This window comes from Notothenia rossii, assembly GCF_949606895.1.
Source record: "Notothenia rossii genome assembly, contig: scaffold_589, whole genome shotgun sequence".
Taxonomy (NCBI): Eukaryota; Metazoa; Chordata; class Actinopteri; order Perciformes; family Nototheniidae; genus Notothenia; species Notothenia rossii.
In genome coordinates, this window is record NW_027640258.1 from 1 (window position 1) to 17357 (window position 17357).

A 17357-nucleotide genomic window follows, 5' to 3' on the forward strand; every position below is an offset into this window, starting at 1 on the left:
AGCTTTCCCAGTTTGCAGACTTCCTTAGCATATGGCCTTTGCTCACTGAGCCGTTAACAGAGTAGATGCTGTGTCTGTTTCTCGGCTCTGTGTATGTAGTGGACACATAAATAATCAGAATGATTGTCCTCAGGTGGTGAGAGACAAACGAACAGGAAAGACTAAAGGCTACGGCTTTGTCAGCTTCAAAGATCCCAACGACTACGTCAGAGCCATGAGAGAGATGAACGGTCAGTCCTTTCATTCATGTCTTTGAGGATCCAGTGGGTGAATTCAACAGTCATACTAAATTCTTCCTCTGCTATTTCCAGGGAAGTACGTCGGCAGTCGTCCCATCAAACTGAGGAAGAGCATGTGGAGGGACCGCAACATGGAAACGGTACGCAAGAAGCAGAAAGAGAAGAAGAAGCTGGGCCTCCGGTAGAGACTGTGTGTGCTGCTCAGTGTACAAGTATGACATTGTAAATGCTTTCACTCTTCTTTTTTTTTTCATTAAATAAAACCATTTCTTAGTTCTTGATATGGTCACTTTTACCGGCTGTGTTACTCATTGAAGTACTGTAGGAGTTGCTGTATTTACATCATCTTGCGACATGAGGTGAAAGAATGGCACTACTTCAAATACAAATCAGAGTCTTTCACTTTTATTCATGAGCCCAAAATACAAATACGGATGCAATGACAGAATAATATGAAAATCATTTGATGTCAGGTCATATTGCCCATCAGTCTCATGATATGTTTCAAGTAATGAGGAAACGGGACAAATGAGGCTTTACTGAAAGTGCAAGTCTTCAGTAGGCAATAATCTCTTTATCATTGTGTGAATTTCAACATTAACACATCTTCATTCTTTTATGATGTTAGAATATTACACTCATTTGAATTCTACACTGTGGTACCTTCAGCATAATGTGTATTGATCATCAGTGTTGACATGTCCAGGTGAGGCTTGATGCAGCCCTGTAGCATGACTGCACTGATCCACACACAACATGTCTGCTGGTCACACTGATGATACATGAGTAAGAATTCATGTTGAATGGGTTTGAAAAAAGAAATTGTACTCCCAACGTCATTATCAAAATATCTTCTTTGCTCACACCTGGGGAGCAACACTGTCTGTTCTGTTCCCGTGGCGACCAGCTCCATCAAACTGCAGCTCCTATCAACTCCTCCGCAGCTGTCCGTCCACTAAAGATGACATCATTCACTGACACTCCATCATACGAGGAACCAATCAGAGATAGCGATAGGTTGTTCTCCTTTATCAAGTGACGCATGGACTCTGTAAAGAAAATTAGACGGATTAAAAAAATAAATAATGCTTCACCAAAACTTGAGATCATTTTTAACATATGAGTCAATACTCACCAACTTTTCGAAAATGTCCCATATAATACTGAGGTATGCAGTCCTGAAGAGAGAAGAACAGGACGATTGCATCACTATTAAAAGAAAATCCAGTTTGTTTTGAGATGACAAATATATAACGGATGTCACAGAATCCTAAATGCGCTTCCGACAGGACACACACTGGTGCTGTACCTTCTGCAGGGCCACCCAGGTCCAGCAGGGTGCTGAGGTGACTCCCAGCTGGCTCCGCACTGCCTCAGTGGCTCTCGCTAAAAGACACTCATCTGTTACAGTTTCTGGGGACCCAAACACTTCCTGGAACCAGGCCCCGCCCATCATCACCTGGAAGACAAGGCAAGCTCAGGTTAGCCAGATGACTGAAGTTTGTGTGAAGATTAGTGTGTTACCGTAACAGGGCAAGATCACCATGGCAACTTCTGCTGCAGACCCAATCCCCACATGGTTATGTTCAGAGATTAGGCTTGAAATCAGCAAATATAACGCCATTCACTAACTCAATTCTGAACAAAGAAATCTGAACAAGAATACTGTTTTATGATGTCTGTATTTTAACCGACAGTATCATTGTGTATTCATTTGTTTCAGTTTCTTTCATCTATTTACTGTATTTTGTTTTATAATACTCATAAAATATCTCCTCTGGTGTTATCTAAACATTTGCCCACACTTGCTCTAAGATATACCTCCTATAATACATTTATAATTTACTATTATAAATTAGTTTTAACATATTCTTTATTTTGATTCTTTGAGTATTATTGAGTGTCAGACCTAAATGCAGATTTTGAGAATATTGTTTAAATGAAGTTTTAAGAGCTGTAAAATGTGCAGTTGGCACAGATCGCACCGCGGTTAATACAATATATTACTTGTGAGTTCACCCGATAAGTACACTTCTAGCATTCCTCTCTAATTTGATTAAACAGAGCCTTATACTGTATTTCAAACACCCCCTTTCATGAGAACCACACAGAGCCTGGGATCACAAAAACACTTGATAACCAGCTTCTTGGTTCTTGTTATCTCTGATTAGGAGTCTTAGTTTAGTCGAGCCAGCCAAGTCAGAGAAACCCTGGCTCATCTGAACTTGGTATGGCCCCTGCTCTGAGTATTCCCTGTTAGGATACAATCACATTCTGTGGCTTTTATTTTTGAAATATTGTTAATTCCATAAAAAAAAAAGGAACTACTGTGTTGACTCAGCATTCACCCCTTTAATATGTCAGATGTTTTCTGCTGGGCGGCCACACAACCTGGGTTTGGGTTTTTCAACACTAGCTGAGGATGGACTCATAACCTAATACTTTATTTAAACAGAGGATTGGAAGCTTTGCTCCCAATGGCATGGTCAACGGTGAATGTGTGTGTGAGTGTTAGTTCCTAGAGAGAGGGTCACGCTCCCATCGCCATCAATGGGACTACTGTAGAGAGAGTCAGCAGCTTCAGGTTCCTCGGTGTCCACATCACTGAGGACCTGACATGGACTCATCCCACCACCACCATCACCAAGACAGCTCGACAGCGGCTCTTCTTCCTCCGCAGGCTGAGGAGGTTCAACATGGACTCCAGGATACTCTTCTACAGGTGCACCATAGAGAGCATCCTGACCTTCTACAGGTGCACCATAGAGAGCATCCTAACCTTCTACAGGTGCACCATAGAGAGCATCCTTACCTTCTACAGGTGCACCATAGAGAGCATCCTGACCTACAGGTGCACCATAGAGAGGATCCTGACCTACAGGTGCACCATAGAGAGCATCCTGACCTTCTACAGGTGCACCATAGAGAGCATCCTGACCTTCTACAGGTGCACCATAGAGAGCATCCTAACCTTCTACAGGTGCACCATAGAGAGCATCCTGACCTTCTACAGGTGCACCATAGAGAGCATCCTGACCTTCTACAGGTGCACCATAGAGAGCATCCTTACCTTCTACAGGTGCACCATAGAGAGCATCCTAACCTTCTACAGGTGCACCATAGAGAGCATCCTTACCTTCTACAGGTGCACCATAGAGTGGATCCTGACCTACAGGTGCACCATAGAGAGCATCCTGACCTTCTACAGGTGCACCATAGAGAGCATCCTAACCTTCTACAGGTGCACCATAGAGAGCATCCTGACCTTCTAAAGGTGCACCATAGAGAGCATCCTGACCTTCTACAGGTGCACCATAGAGAGGATCCTGACCTACAGGTGCACCATAGAGAGCATCCTGACCTTCTACAGGTGCACCATAGAGAGTATCCTGACTGGCTGCATCACGGCCTGGTACGGCAGCTGCATCGCCCTCAATCGTAAGGCTTTACAGAGGGTGGTGAAAACTGCACAGAACATCACGAGGACGGAGCTGCCATCCATGGAGGACCTTTACTCCCAGCGGCTCAGGAAGAAAACCCTCAGGATTATAAAAGACCCCCATCACCAGCCACAAACTGTTCTGCCTGCTGTCGTCTGGCAGGCGTTACCGCAGCATCCGGACTAAAACCACCAGACTCGGGGACAGTTTCATCCCACAGGCAATAAGACTGTTTAACACCTGAACTGTTGAAACAACCATAACATTCATCTGGCTGCTATTTAGAAATTATTTATCTATTTATCCAATATTCGTATAATATATTCGAATAACTTATAGACTCTTATTGCACTATTTCACTTTTTTAAAACTATTTTCTCTCTTTATTTACTATTTACTTGCACTATATTTTTCTGTTTACTTGTGTTATTGTGTTGCACTGTTGGAGGAGCCTGTGACCTAACATTTTCATCGTCATAACTACACTGTAGCTATGTTTGTATGACAACATAAAAAACCTTGAGAGCGAGTGGCACTGCTCTGTATAGGTTAATGGGTATGGATGGGTGAATCACTTGTAGTATGTTAAGCGCTTTGAGGGGTCGAAAATACCTAATAAAGCTTTATATAAGAACAGTCCATTATCATCCAACAACAGGGCTTATGATCATGCGTTTCATTATGAGACACATTATTGTGTGTGTGTGTGTGTGTGTGTGTGTGTGTGTGTGTGTGTGTGTGTGTGTGTGTGTGTGTGTGTGTGTGTGTGTGTGTGTGTGTGTGTGTGTGTGTGTGTGTGTGTGTGTGTGTGTGTGTGTGTGTGTGTGTGTGTACCGTCAGTCTTGTAGTGTGTCCTTCAGGTCTGTTGTGTTGAGGGAAGGGAACTGAGTCGTAGACGACCCCGAGAACACCTAGATTCTCTGAAGATGGAATCAGGTGACCGAAGCCCTGTCACACAGAAAACACAATGTCACAAAAACTGCTTTTGAAATGGATATGGGGGTGTGGTCACTAAGACATCACAGTGAGAGGGATGCTTCTACAACAGGACAGTTTGTTTATGACACATGTTGCTGAGCACAGATTTCTTTCTTGGACTCAGTCATCTACCACTTTTACACCCATTCATCTAATGGTCCCTGAACACTCCATTCAAAGTGCTGTGTGTCTGACTGCAGCTCTCACCGTGACAGGCAGGATGGAACCCTCATACTCCAGATTTACCACAGCAACCGTAACCATGGAGATGTCCTGCAGCAGCTGACTGAGAGATTGACAGGAGGGGGGCAGGATGGAGGAGAGGGCTGGGGGGAGAGAGATTACTCTTTTTTTTTTGCTGTTTTTGTGTGGATTCTACTGTGTTCAAATTACTTTGAATTCATTTGGATATTTCACAGATAGAAAACTGCACACCCCTATGTTTATTATTTTGTTGCAGTAAGTGTAAGGCATTTGTAATTGAAGTGCTCAAACACCAAGAGGACATTTAAACCAGCTGCAAGTGACAGATGCAGTGCATCCGGAGAGTATTTATACCCCTTCACTTTTCCCACATTTTGTTATGTTACAACCATATTTCAAAATTGATTAAATTCATTTTTTTCTCAATATTCGAGACACAATACATAATAATGACAAAGTGGAAACAGTTTTAAAATATTTTTTGTAAATGAATTAAAAATAAAACACTCAAATATCACATAAACATAAGTATTCACACCCTTTACTCAATACTTTGTTGAAGCACCTTTGGCAGCAATTACAGCCTCAAGTCTTCTTGAGTAGGATGCTACAAACTTGGCACACCTATCTTTGGGCAGTTTCTCCCATTCTTCTTTGCAGATTGTCTCAAGCTCCAACAGCTTGAATGGGGAGTGTCGGTGCACAGCCATTTTCAGATCTCTCCAGAGATGTTCAATCGGGATCAAGTCTGGGCTCTGGCTGGGCCACTCGAGGACATTCACAGACTTGTCCTGAAGCCACTCCTTTGTTATCGTGGATGTGTGTTTAGGGTCGTTGTCCTGTTGAAAGGTGAACCTTTGCCCCAGTCTGAGGTCCAGAGCGCTCTGGAGCAGGTTTTCATCAAGGATCTCCCTGTACATTGCTGCATTCATCTTTCCCTTGATCGTGACTCCCAGTTCCTGCTGCTGAAAAACCTCCCCACAGCATGATGCTGCCACCACCATGCTTCACTGTAGGGATGGTGTTGGCCAGGTGATGAGCGGTGCCTGGGTTCCTCCAGACATGATGCTTGGCATTCAGGCCAAAGAGATCCCTTTTGGTTTCATCAGACCAGACAATTTGGTTTCTCATGGTCTGAGAGTCCTCTAGGTCAGGGGTCCCCAACCCCCGGAGGTGTTACTGCCGGGCCGCGAAATAGTTGTGAGTTTATCGTAATATTTGCAAAATTATAAATATATAAAAATATATATTTAAATCTTTTTTTTTTTTTTATACCCGTCATATTATTTCATCCAAAACATAAAAAATAAATCAAAATTGGTTAGCATAAGGTCTCAGCCTCTCGTGCGCAGATCAAGTTACAGGTGGTGCGCCAATAGGAAGTGGAGCACACAGCAGACAACCGTTTAATCGCAGACTGTATGTTTGTGGGGGAATGGCAGTGCATATATTATTTGAGATATATTTCGAACTCGGACTTCATTTTAAGGAAATTGCGGCCAGGGGTGTAGAGCTATTTTTTTAATTTGTAAAGCCTCCTTCACTTCATGAAATGGCTGCAGCATCAGGAGGCAGCCTCTGAGAAGTGCAGCACCAGCGCGTACACACCGCCTTCACTGTGTTCCCCACTCTAGACTGCTACGTTTCAACCACACACACCTCTACACACACACACATCGAACGGCCGATTATTCCCCCTATTACTCGTTTTGTGAAGGAAATGTCCGGTCACAAAGGCGAATGATGTGTGTGTATATGTGCTCTGCTCAGCTCCGCTGTGTGTGTGTATGTTCGGTGTGTTTCTGTGTCCAACAACGGCATTTGTTTTGAAATTACCATGAACAGTAATATACACACATCTGGCCAACTCCATAGGTATGTGGGTGTTCCCAAAATAAATTAGTTTAATCTTAATCTCGATGTAGTGCTAAATGCTGTCGGAGTGCACCGGAACGAACGCCCCGGTATGACGTTATTATTGCTGGCAAACAAGCCCAGGGGTCTCACTGACATTTCAGTTATATTAATATGTGTACAGTGGTCCTAATTTGTTTTAATTGTATCCTGGTTTTAAACTGTGTTAATATGTTTTGGATGCATATTGTTCTATTATTTGTTCAGGCTGTTACATACAATTAGCCACTGTTGCCACCTATATTAGGCTATATTATATTATATATTATATTAATATTTGTAAAGCGGTCCTAATTTTTTGTTTTAATTGAATCCTGGTTTTAAACGTTGTTAATATGTTTTGGATGCATATTGGTATTTCTTCAGGCTGTTAAATACAATAAGCCTCTGTTGCCACCTGCTGGTGAGTAAAATTCAAATCAGTTAAAATTGACAACCGGTTCGCAATTTTTTTTTTATGTATCTGCCGGTCCTTGGCACAATAAAGGTTGGGAACCCCGGCTCTAGGTGCTCCATGGGGGCTTTCATGTGCCTTTGGCAGCCTTCTGGCTACTCTACCATAAAGGCCTGATTGGTGGAGTGCTGCACAGATGGTTGTCCTTCTGGAAGGTTCTCCCATCTCCACAGAGGAACACTGGAGCTCTATCAGAGTGACCACCGGGTTCTTGTTCACCTCTCTGACTAAGGCCCTCCTCCCCCGATGTTCAGTTTGGTTTGGGCAGCAAGCTCGAGGAAAAGCCGTGGTGGTTTCAAACATCTTCCATTTGCAAATAATAATAATATTGTGCTCGTTGGGACGTTCAATGCTGCAGACTTTTTTCTGTACCCTTCCCCAGATCTGTGCCTTGATACAATCCTGTCTCTGAGGTCCACAGCCAATTCCTTGGACCTCATGACTTGGTTTTTGCTCTGATATACACTGTCAACTGTGAGACCTCATATAAACAGGTGTGTTCCTTTCCAAGTCATGTCCAATCAATTTAGTTTACTACAGGTGGACTCTAGTCAAGTTATAGAAACATCTCAAGGATGATCAGTGGAAACGGGATGCGCCTGAGCTCAATTTTCAGTGTCAAAGCAAAGGGTGTGAATACTTATGTACATGTGATATTTCATTTTATTATTTTTAGCCTCTCTGAAGAACCAGCACCTTACCGTGGTAGAGAGGTTTGTGTGCCCTGATGAACCTGGGGGCTGTGTTGTCTGGAACCTTGTGTTCCTGGTAGGGTCTCCCATGGCAAATTGGTCTCAGGCAAGGGGCCAGACTAAGATTGGTTCACAAGACCTCATGAAAGACGACACACGAAGTGAGGATATCCGGCCCGGAGGAAGCCCGGGGTCCCCATTCTTCTCCGGAGTTGCTCAAGGTGTGAGGCACCGGGCGGGTGTTGGGATACTCACAAGTCCCCGGTTGGGTGCTTCGTTGTTGGAGTTTACCCCAGTGGACGAGAGGGTCGCCTCCCCACGCCTGCGGGTTATGGGGGGAAAAACTGACTGGTGTGTGTGCTTATGCACCCAACAGCAGTTCAGAGTATACGGCCTTCTTGGAGACCATGGAAAGAGTCCTGTATGGGGCTCCTGAAGGGGACTCTTTAGTCTTGCTGGGAGACTTCAACGCACATGTGGGCAATGATGGAGACACTTGGAGGGGAGTGATTGGGAGGAACGGCCCCCCTGATGTGAACCGGAGTGGTGGTTTGTTACTGGACTTCTGTGCTATTCATGGATTGGCCATAACAAACACCATGTTCGAACATAAGGATGCTCATAAGTGTACATGGTACCAGAGCACCCTAAGCAGAAGGTCCATGATCGATTTCGTTATCGTATCATCGGACCTGAGGCCGTATGTTTTGGACACTCGGGTAAAGAGAGGGGCGGAGTTGTCAACTGATCACCATCTGGTGGTGAGTTGGGTCGAGTGGCGGGGGAAGCCTCTGGATAGACCTGGTAAGCCCAAACGTGTAGTTCGGGTGAACTGGGAACGTCTGGAGGAGGCCCAAGTTCAAGAGGCCTTCAACTCACACCTCCGGCGGAGCTTTTCGGGCATTCCTGTGGAGGTTGGGGACATTGAACCAGAGTGGTCGGTGTTCAAAGCCTCTATTACCGAAGCCGCGGCGGGGAGCTGTGGTCTCAAGGTCCTAGGTGCCTCAAGGGGCGGTAACCCTTGAACCTCCTGGTGGACACCGGTGGTCAGGGAAGCCGTCCGACTGAAGAAGGAGGCCGTCAGGGATTTGTTATCCCGGGGGACTCCCGAGGCAGTTGCAAGGTACCGACAGGCCCGAAGGGCAGCAGCCTCAGCCGTGGCCGAGGCAAAGCAGCGGGTGTGGGAGAAGTTCGGAGAAGACATGGAAAAGGACTTTCGGGCGGCACCAAAGTTGTTCTGGAAAACTGTCCGACACCTCAGGAGGGGGAAGTAGGGAACCATCCAAGCTGTGTACAGTAAGGATGGGACGTTGTTGACCTCAACTGATGGAGTGTTAGGGCGTTGGAAGGAGCACTTTGAGGAACTCCTGAACCCGACAACTCCGCCCTCTATGTTAGAGGCAGAGCTGGAGTATGACGGGGGATCGACACCAATCTCCCGGGGGGAGGTCACTGAGGTCGTCAAACAACTTCACAGTGGCAAAGCTCCGGGGGTGGATGAGATCCGCCCAGAAATGCTGAAGGCTCTGGGTGTTGAGGGACTGTCATGGTTGACACGCCTCATCAACGTTGCGTGGAAGTCGGAAATGGTACCGAAGGAGTGGCAGACCGGGTTGGTGGTTCCCCTTTTTAAAAAGGGGGATCAGAGGGTGTGTGCCAATTACAGAGGCATCACACTACTCAGCCTCCCCTGGAAAGTTTACTCTAAGGTACTTGAAAGGAGGGTCAGGCCGATTGTCGAACCTCAGATTGAGGAGGAACAATGCGGATTCCGTCCTGGTCTTGGAACGACGGATCAGCTTTTTACTCTCGCAAGGATCCTTGAGGGGGCCTGGGAGTACGCTTATCCAGTCTACATGTGTTTTGTAGACTTGGAGAAGGCGTATGACCGGGTTCCCAGGGAGTCACTGTGGGAGGTGCTGCGGGAGTATGGGGTGAGGGGGTCTCTACTCAGGGCCATCCAATCTCTGTACTCCCAAAGCGAGAGCTGTGTCCTCGGCAGTAAGTCGGACCCATTTCAGGTGAGGGTTGGCCTCCGCCAAGGCTGCGCTTTGTCACCAATCCTGTTTATAATATACATGGGTCGGATTTCGAGGGGCGTAGTCGTGGGGGAGGGGGTCTGCAGTTCGGTGGACTAAGGATTGCTTTTTGCAGATGATGTGGTTCTGATGGCTTCATCGGTCTGCGACCTTTAGCACTCACTGGATCGGTTCGCAACCGAGTGTGAAGCGGCTGGGATGAGGATCAGCACCTCCAAATCTGAGGCCATGGTTCTCAGCAGGAAACCGATGGACTGTCCACTCCAAGTAGGGAATGAGTCCTTACCCCAAGTGAAGGAGTTCAAGTATCTCGGGGTCTTGTTCTCGAGTGAGGGAACAATGGAGCGTGAGATGGGTCGGAGAATCGGAGCAGCGGGAGCGGTACTGCAGTCTCTTTACCGCACCGTTGTGACGAAAAGGGAGCTGAGCCAGAAGGCAAAGCTCTCTGTCTACCGCGCCATTTTTGTTCCTACCCTCACCTATGGTCATGAAGGATGGGTCATGACCGAAAGAACGAGATCGCGGGTACAAGCGGCCGAGATGGGTTTTCTCCGCAGGGTGGCTGGTGTCTCCCTTAGGGATAAGGTGAGAAGTTCGGTCATCCGGGAGGGACTCGGAGTTGAACCGCTCCTCCTTCGCGTTGAAAGGAGCCAGTTGAGGTGGTTCGGGCACCTAGTTAGGATGCCACCTGGGCGCCTCCCTAGGGAGGTTTTCCAGGCACGTCCAGCTGGGAAGAGACCAAGGGCTAGACCTCGGACCAGGTGGAGGGATTATATCTCTTCGTTGGCCTGGGAGCGCCTTGGGATCCCTCAGTCAGAGCTGGTTGATGTGGCCAGGGAAAAGAAAGTTTGGGGCTCTCTGCTGGAACTGCTACCTCCGCGACCCGACCACGGAAAAGCGGGAGAAGATGGATGGATGGATTTTTAACACGTTTGCAAAATAATCTTTAAAAACGTTTTCGCTTTGTCGTTATGGGGTTTTGTGTGTGGGACATTGAGAACAAAAATGAATTTAATCCATTTAGAAATAAGGCTGTAACATAACAAATTGGGCAAAAATAGAAGGGTATGAATACTTTCCAGATGCACTGTATGTAGTGCTTTTAGATTGTGAGTTTGTGAGTCATCATGAGACCCCTACTGTTGCAGAAGGTACCACAGAAGAGGTGTGTGTGTGTGTGTGTGTGTGTGTGTGTGTGTGTGTGTGTGTGTGTGTGTGTGTGTGTGTGTGTGTGTGTGTGTGTGTGTGTGTGTGTATCTGTCTATCTGTCTGTCTGGAACAGAGGTTGCGCTAGACTTTTGACGGACAGGATCGTAACATTTCCGTCAAAATCCATTATTACCCGTCGGTCTGTACACAACTGACGGGGGGGGGGATTAGAGCACGCTCGTGAACTGTCAACGGGGGGGGGGGGGGGGATTAGCGCCGGTATTATGCCGTGTTGGGCATGCCCACTGCACCTCGCGGGAGCGCTTCACAGAGTAAAGCAAAAACTCCCAGACATTTCAATGATTTGTACGGCATAGTTAGGTCTGGAAACGACATAAGGGCATAACACCGGAGCCTTGCTGCGGGGGAAACTTTGGCGCTGTTCTGAGTTTGTTGTAATCTGTCAAAATAATGGACTGCTTTCAGATTTTTCCCTCATTGTCAAAATAATTCCGTCATAGATGGAATATATTCGGTTAACGCGACCTCTGGTCTGGCATATCATGAATTCTCTTCTGTGTTCATGTAAGACAAATTACCTTTAGCAGGCATTGCAGAGATGATGTGGTCAGCTGAAATGACTCCATCCTCTAATTCGATCTTCACAAACACACACACAGAGAACATGTTGGGGATCCTTAATGCACTTGCCTTGAAATCATTTCTTATTTCCATAGTTTTTTATCACAATAAAACGTGTATTAGAAAGACATTAGATGTGTATTACACAAATATGTAACACCACAATGCAGAATAACCATTAAATATAGCAATTCACATCAATTCAATTAGCTTCAAGTACTATACCTAAACAAAATAATCAAGGAGAATCCTAATAAATATCCTAAATAAAAAGCATATTTTCTTTTTGTTCTTACAACACTGTGTTAACAAATAATAAGCTGAAAGGGACAGATGGTATTGTAGATAATGTAGTTAAATGGGTGTAGGAGCAGGAAGTCAGGGTGTCTGTCAGACAGCCTGTTTTCTTTTACTCTTACTTTACCCTTTATTTGAATGACTACTATGACTTTCACAAAGTAACAACATTAATGATTGTATTAGATAAGTCAGGGGCTAACTAATGTTATAACAAATCATCATAAGGGGGACAATGTATGTTTGTACAACATGTACAAACAAAACATATTTAATGCTTCCTATATTCTTTAAACCCACATTTAGAGATTTTTCCGTTAACCCTTTGGTTTGAAAAAGGTTCAGTAATCTGGAATGCGTCCCTCTTAAGAAGGAGATTTCCAGATCTGCCCCTCTGGAGAGCAAACACTGCAGAGTTAAAGGTTGAGTCTCCTCACTGACCTTCCACCCAGAGGCTGCATGAGTGATGTGCTGCACGCCAGCGTCTCTGTGCAGCTGCACTTTCCCGCTCTGTTGGAGGAACTCACTAAGGGATTCTGGGAAGGACTGCATCCCACTGCGCAGAGACCACTGGGCCCACGACTCTGTCTGGGATCTCTGAGCCAGAGGGCCGGGGGGGAGCGCTGGAGTGGGACCTGCACGTTTCACACATACAACTTTATAAGGCACAGATTCCAGACAATGTTATACCACCATGACTCTCACTGAGCTGAAGGGAAAACCCAGAAAGTGTAATAGGGCCTCTTTAAGGTGCTTGTATGAGAGCGTACATTGTCTCTTGTGTCGTGTTCCCCTCACATAACAAAAAAATAAAGCAAGAGTGTAGCAGCGGTACCTGAGCCCAGCAGCATGCCCAGCGTCAGAGAGCCTCTGCGCTGCTCTGCATTGAACAAGACAGGGAAGCAAGAACGCACACTCAACTTCCTGCAGTCACCCGCAAACACACCCCGACACAAACTGTCCACAGCTATGTCTGCCAGCTGCACACAGAGGAAGGAGAGGTCAGACAATGGCAGTATTTATCACTACATGAGACAGACTACTGGTGTCAAATAAAAGTGAATCTGATTTCATTCTGGTTAATGAGTTCATCTTATGTAAGTCTATCCTGTATATTCTTTGAGAAAGATCACCTCCTTTCCAAGCCTCCGAGAAACAAATGAATGGATGGACTCGTCATCCTCCTTGCCTTTCCTCACTAGTATCTCCTTGGCAACGTTCAACAGTAGGGGACGAGAGAAAGGGGGCACAGTGCGCAGAAGTCCACTGAAAGAGAGACGAAGAGATGGGAAGAGAGAGAGAAATAGAAATTAATTAATTAATCAGGCAAAGGATCAGATTGTTAGTTAGCAACCGAAATGTCCTTGTAATGTCACCATCATGTCCATTTCACCTTTAACTGAACATTCAGACAGTTCTGCAGCCACTGTACCAGGTACGATCCCACAGCTCATGAAGGTCAAATGCATTCCCTAGCTACTCAGCAGGGAGGTGTTATCCCTGTTGTGTCATTATCGGTGAATGGCCTGTCATGGCACAACACTTTTCTACAGTCTCACCTTATCCCTGAAGGCATCCTGTGCAGCTGTTTGTTCAAGTACACATATCTGTTCTTAGAGGCGACATGGCTGTAGTCGACCGGCAGAATTTCCCCGCCGAGACCCAGATCATCGACCTAAACACACACATCACACAGAAAATTCACTACTGGGTCTTCAGAACCCTTCAATTCCTACCCGTATCTGCCTGCATCTCAAACAACAGTGTCCTGGATATAGATAAAGTTATACCTTCCGTAAACTTTAAAAGATTCCTAAGTTCCTTTTACCGTACCATATTGAGGGTGTTGCGTCCCACTGCCCCCGCAGGTCGGATCCCTCTGGGTCCATGTTCAAACACGGCGCCATCCGACCTCCTGGTGGAGCTCAGCCAACCTCCGAAGCGACTGCTGGACTCAAGAACAATTACCTGGAGGAAAACTATTTGTGTTTGAAACATACACAGAAAGGTAAGACAAATGTAGTGGTGATGTGTTTCAGGTAAATCTTATTATGTTTAGTCCTTTGGTTTATTTTCAATATTTTACACATCAAATATTTCCCTCCCTGCAGTTATTCTTCCAAGGCACATATCACTTTCCTCACTGAAGAAGGCCCTAGTTAAAGATAGTCTGTGCGTGCGCGCGTGTGTGTTACCTTGGTAACCTGGGTGCTCTTGCATAGGTAGTAGGATGCTGCCAAACCCCCAATCCCCCCTCCAAGTACTGCAACTGTAGTCATTGGCTGCTGGCAAACACAGAACAGAGTTCAGAGCTGCCGGGTGTGTCTGCTGAACGCAGCCTGTTGATACAGATAATGACTCAGCAGCCTGTTGATACAGATCATGACTCGGCACTATGTTGTCTGCCCAACTGTCCTGAGGTCAGCTGCACTTCTAGGATCCATGACAGTTTAATTTAGGTAAAACAGCAGATATTAATAACAGATAGAGATAATAATACTAATATCAAGAATAATTGTAATAAGTATCATTTAATATTCTGAGTCCCCATAATATGTTGCATACCTATCACAGTTCCTGCTTTTAGTCTCACCCATATTTGCTCTTTGGACGAAGGATGTAATATCTCATATTTCCAGTGGTGTACGTATATTTACTCAGGTACTGTACTTAGGTACAATTTTGACAGACTTGTACTTTTTGTTGTCTCATGTTTAGCTACTTTGTACTTCTACTCGAATACAATTGAGAGGTAAATGGTGTACTTTTACTCCACTTCATTTATTTAATACCTTTAGTTACTTTGCATATTTGCATTGAAATATAATCAAGTGTTAAATCAGACTTTAGTTCCACCTGGAGTAAATTCACAAGCTACCCTGCAGTATACAAAGTCATTACAACTATAGCTGCCCCTTTACCAGCTTTGATAACACTTTAATGATCAATTATTATAAAACATCATATATTATTCTGAAATGGACCAATCTGCAGAATGACTACTTTTACTTTTAGTACTTTAAGTATATTTTGATGACTTTGCTACTTTTACCTGAGTAACATTTTGATAGCAGGACTTTTATTTGTAACAGAGTATTCCACACTGTGGTACTTTTTCCACCTTTGCTCATATGTAATGGTAGCCTACTAACTTCCATAGCTTCCTGTCCAACTCGCATTGTCAGGCCACATTTATGTGCAAGTTAATGACATATAATTGTGCCATAAAAGATCCTGTGTAAAACTGTAGCACTATGAGGGCAGCTCAGAGAAGCTGAACAGGGACTATACTGTCTGCATATTGTTATATATATATATATAATATATATTATAAAAGAGGCTCATATTAAATAAAAATAAAAATAAATGTATATCGGAAGTGAACTTGTGGAGGCTGGTTAGTGCTGTCAGTAGCACAGGGAGCTTTACCTGCTGCAGACAGTTAGTTAAACAGCATATGTAACACAAACATAGGATGACTGTATCGTTGCTAAAAAGAGACAGACTTCGTTCGCAGACAGCTACTATCAAACACACACACCAACACTGACACTGGCTTGATTATAGTAATGGAAAGAGAATAAAAGGTCACGGTGTTACCTTTGTTTTAGGCGCAGGATGAACGAAGAGTATCACATAAGCAGCACAACATTCTTCTTCTTCTCTGGATTCTTTCGCGGTTCGCAAACAGCTACAGGTGCATACCGCCACCTACTGTACGCTAGTGTGTATCGTCACGTGTTGTATTCTTCTTCTTCTTCTTCTTCTTCTTCTTCTTCTTCTTCTTCTTCTTCTTCTTAACCCCGTATTAAGTAGTAAGTAGTGTCTTCCTGGTAGTTCTTAATTCTTAACCCCCCCCTTCTGTTCATCCAGGCATTGCCTCAAACTTCACCATTTAGCTTTTCTATTTCAAACACGGTATAATTTAATATATTTCCCACATTTTCTTTACTCCACAGTTCCAACACTCACTGTCACTTTTCCCCAAAATGGTGCCATTTAATCCTGTGTGATTCAACTTGAGTCTAGTTATGACGATGTCCTCCCTCCTTTCTTTAAAGATCGTTATAATTACTATTTTCTGTAATTAGCCCTCTTTCTTTCTGGTCTTCCTCCTACCTGTTCTGCCACATTTCCATTACTTTCTTCTCAATCTTTTATTTCCTTCTCAATTTTTGAAGTGAAACTGGACATGTTTTCCTTTTGCAATGCACTTCTCGCTAGTTTATCACCCAACTCACACTTTAAGGCCCTCATGTTCAGGCACTATGCCACCTCTGTGAAGTTTTAAGAAACTATGACTTAGTTCAATAAGTAAATCTTCTCTGACAGTAGTAGCTAACTGTTTGCTTTCTTAGATGTACAAGGAGTATGCACATATCACCACACTATCAGGTCTGATCTCTTCAACCCACTGTATTCCAATTATTGCTGCAAGTATTTCTTTGTTCATTCCTTCATTGTCCACCAAATTTTACATCCCTCGAACTTGGATATTCCCAGCAATCCTGTAGTGATTGGTTTTCTTCCCAGCTTCCTTTTCCAATTTGCGAGAGCAAGTTTCTCTCTTCTCCTGCCTCTATTTGTGCTGATCTATCAGTATAGGGGTTGGAAACTAGGGCATGGCTCTTTACTGTTAAATGATCAAAAGTAGAAAAAAAGTGTAAGCGTTTGGTGAGTTAGGTGGTGTTGGTGTACTATTACTAGATATATGATCTCCTTTTTTGTTGTAAAGGATTGCCAAGTGCTAAGAGGGGTCCTCACAATAACATGCTGAGATTCTGAGGTCATTATGTCATCCCATGACAACATGGGCTGTCATCTTTGCAGGAGCCGCTTTTAATCAAATTCATAAATGAAAAATATGTGCTCCTGGAAACACCTACTGTAACAGGAAGTATCGCAGAGGGAGTTTGAGTTATTTGCCAGGTGTCTGTTAGTCAGCCTCGTCACCGCAAAAGCGTTAAAACCCACGACATGCATTCACTAATCCCTGCAGGTATGTAGTTGAGATCAACATGAAGGTCTAGTTCAAAGATGTTGGTGGTCCGAGCAAGGAAGTACAGTAGGGGGCTAGGAAGGGGACAATTGAATTTATCAATATCATTTTTCGTATACAGTATTCGTATGATTGCCTTTTATTAAAGAAGAAAATTGGAAATGGGACGAAATGGTGATACTCTTGTAGCAGTAAAAAAGAATAAAAAAGTACCAAATATTATAAGTAAGCCACTGATGTATTTCTAGAGGGGCTAACCAGGCACAGGCTGTGTGTCTCAAGGGAATCAAATGACCGCAAAGAGACACAA

General features: G+C 44.5%; 2 protein-coding genes across 8 annotated transcripts; one reads left to right on the forward strand and one right to left on the reverse strand.

Annotated features, from left to right (window-relative positions):
- Positions 1 to 60: 60 nt before the first annotated feature.
- On the forward strand, positions 61 to 520 carry LOC307026879 (RNA-binding protein 42-like; the record flags this gene model as incomplete). Its single annotated transcript, XM_079695022.1, has 2 exons — positions 61 to 230; positions 312 to 520. Coding segments are annotated over 2 exons (283 nt in total), but the record flags the coding sequence as incomplete, so codon positions are not given.
- Positions 521 to 628: 108 nt separating this feature from the next.
- On the reverse strand, positions 629 to 15831 carry ppox (protoporphyrinogen oxidase). Of its 7 annotated transcripts, none has more exons than XM_079695027.1 (13): positions 15649 to 15831; positions 14244 to 14330; positions 13882 to 14027; positions 13608 to 13723; positions 13182 to 13314; positions 12884 to 13028; positions 12490 to 12683; positions 11709 to 11769; positions 4865 to 4983; positions 4514 to 4627; positions 1549 to 1698; positions 1375 to 1417; positions 629 to 1288 (listed from the first exon to the last, which is right to left on the reverse strand). In XM_079695027.1, the coding sequence occupies exons 2-13, from the start codon at positions 14266 to 14268 to the stop codon at positions 1152 to 1154; spliced, it is 1383 nt and encodes a 460-aa protein (XP_079551153.1). In that variant the 5' UTR covers positions 14269 to 14330; positions 15649 to 15831; the 3' UTR covers positions 629 to 1151. The 7 variants fall into 7 exon arrangements, with proteins under 7 accessions (XP_079551153.1, XP_079551154.1, XP_079551152.1 ...); XM_079695028.1 differs by having other exon boundaries at positions 14244 to 14333; XM_079695026.1 differs by having other exon boundaries at positions 14244 to 14387.
- Positions 15832 to 17357: the final 1526 nt, after the last annotated feature.

What these genes read in the sequence shown, in the direction of transcription:
- ppox (XM_079695025.1), bottom strand. Translation starts at nt 14,327, where the DNA reads ATGACTACAGTTGCAGTACTTGGAGGGGGGATTGGGGGTTTGGCAGCA. An exon ending in ATGCAGCCTCTGGGTGGAAG is followed by an intron (nt 11,770 to 12,489) that starts GTCAGTGAGGAG and finishes GTGTTTGTGAAG; the next exon opens with ATCGAATTAGAGGATGGAGT. An exon ending in CCTGGGTGGCCCTGCAGAAG is followed by an intron (nt 1,418 to 1,548) that starts GTACAGCACCAG and finishes TTCTCTCTTCAG; the next exon opens with GACTGCATACCTCAGTATTA.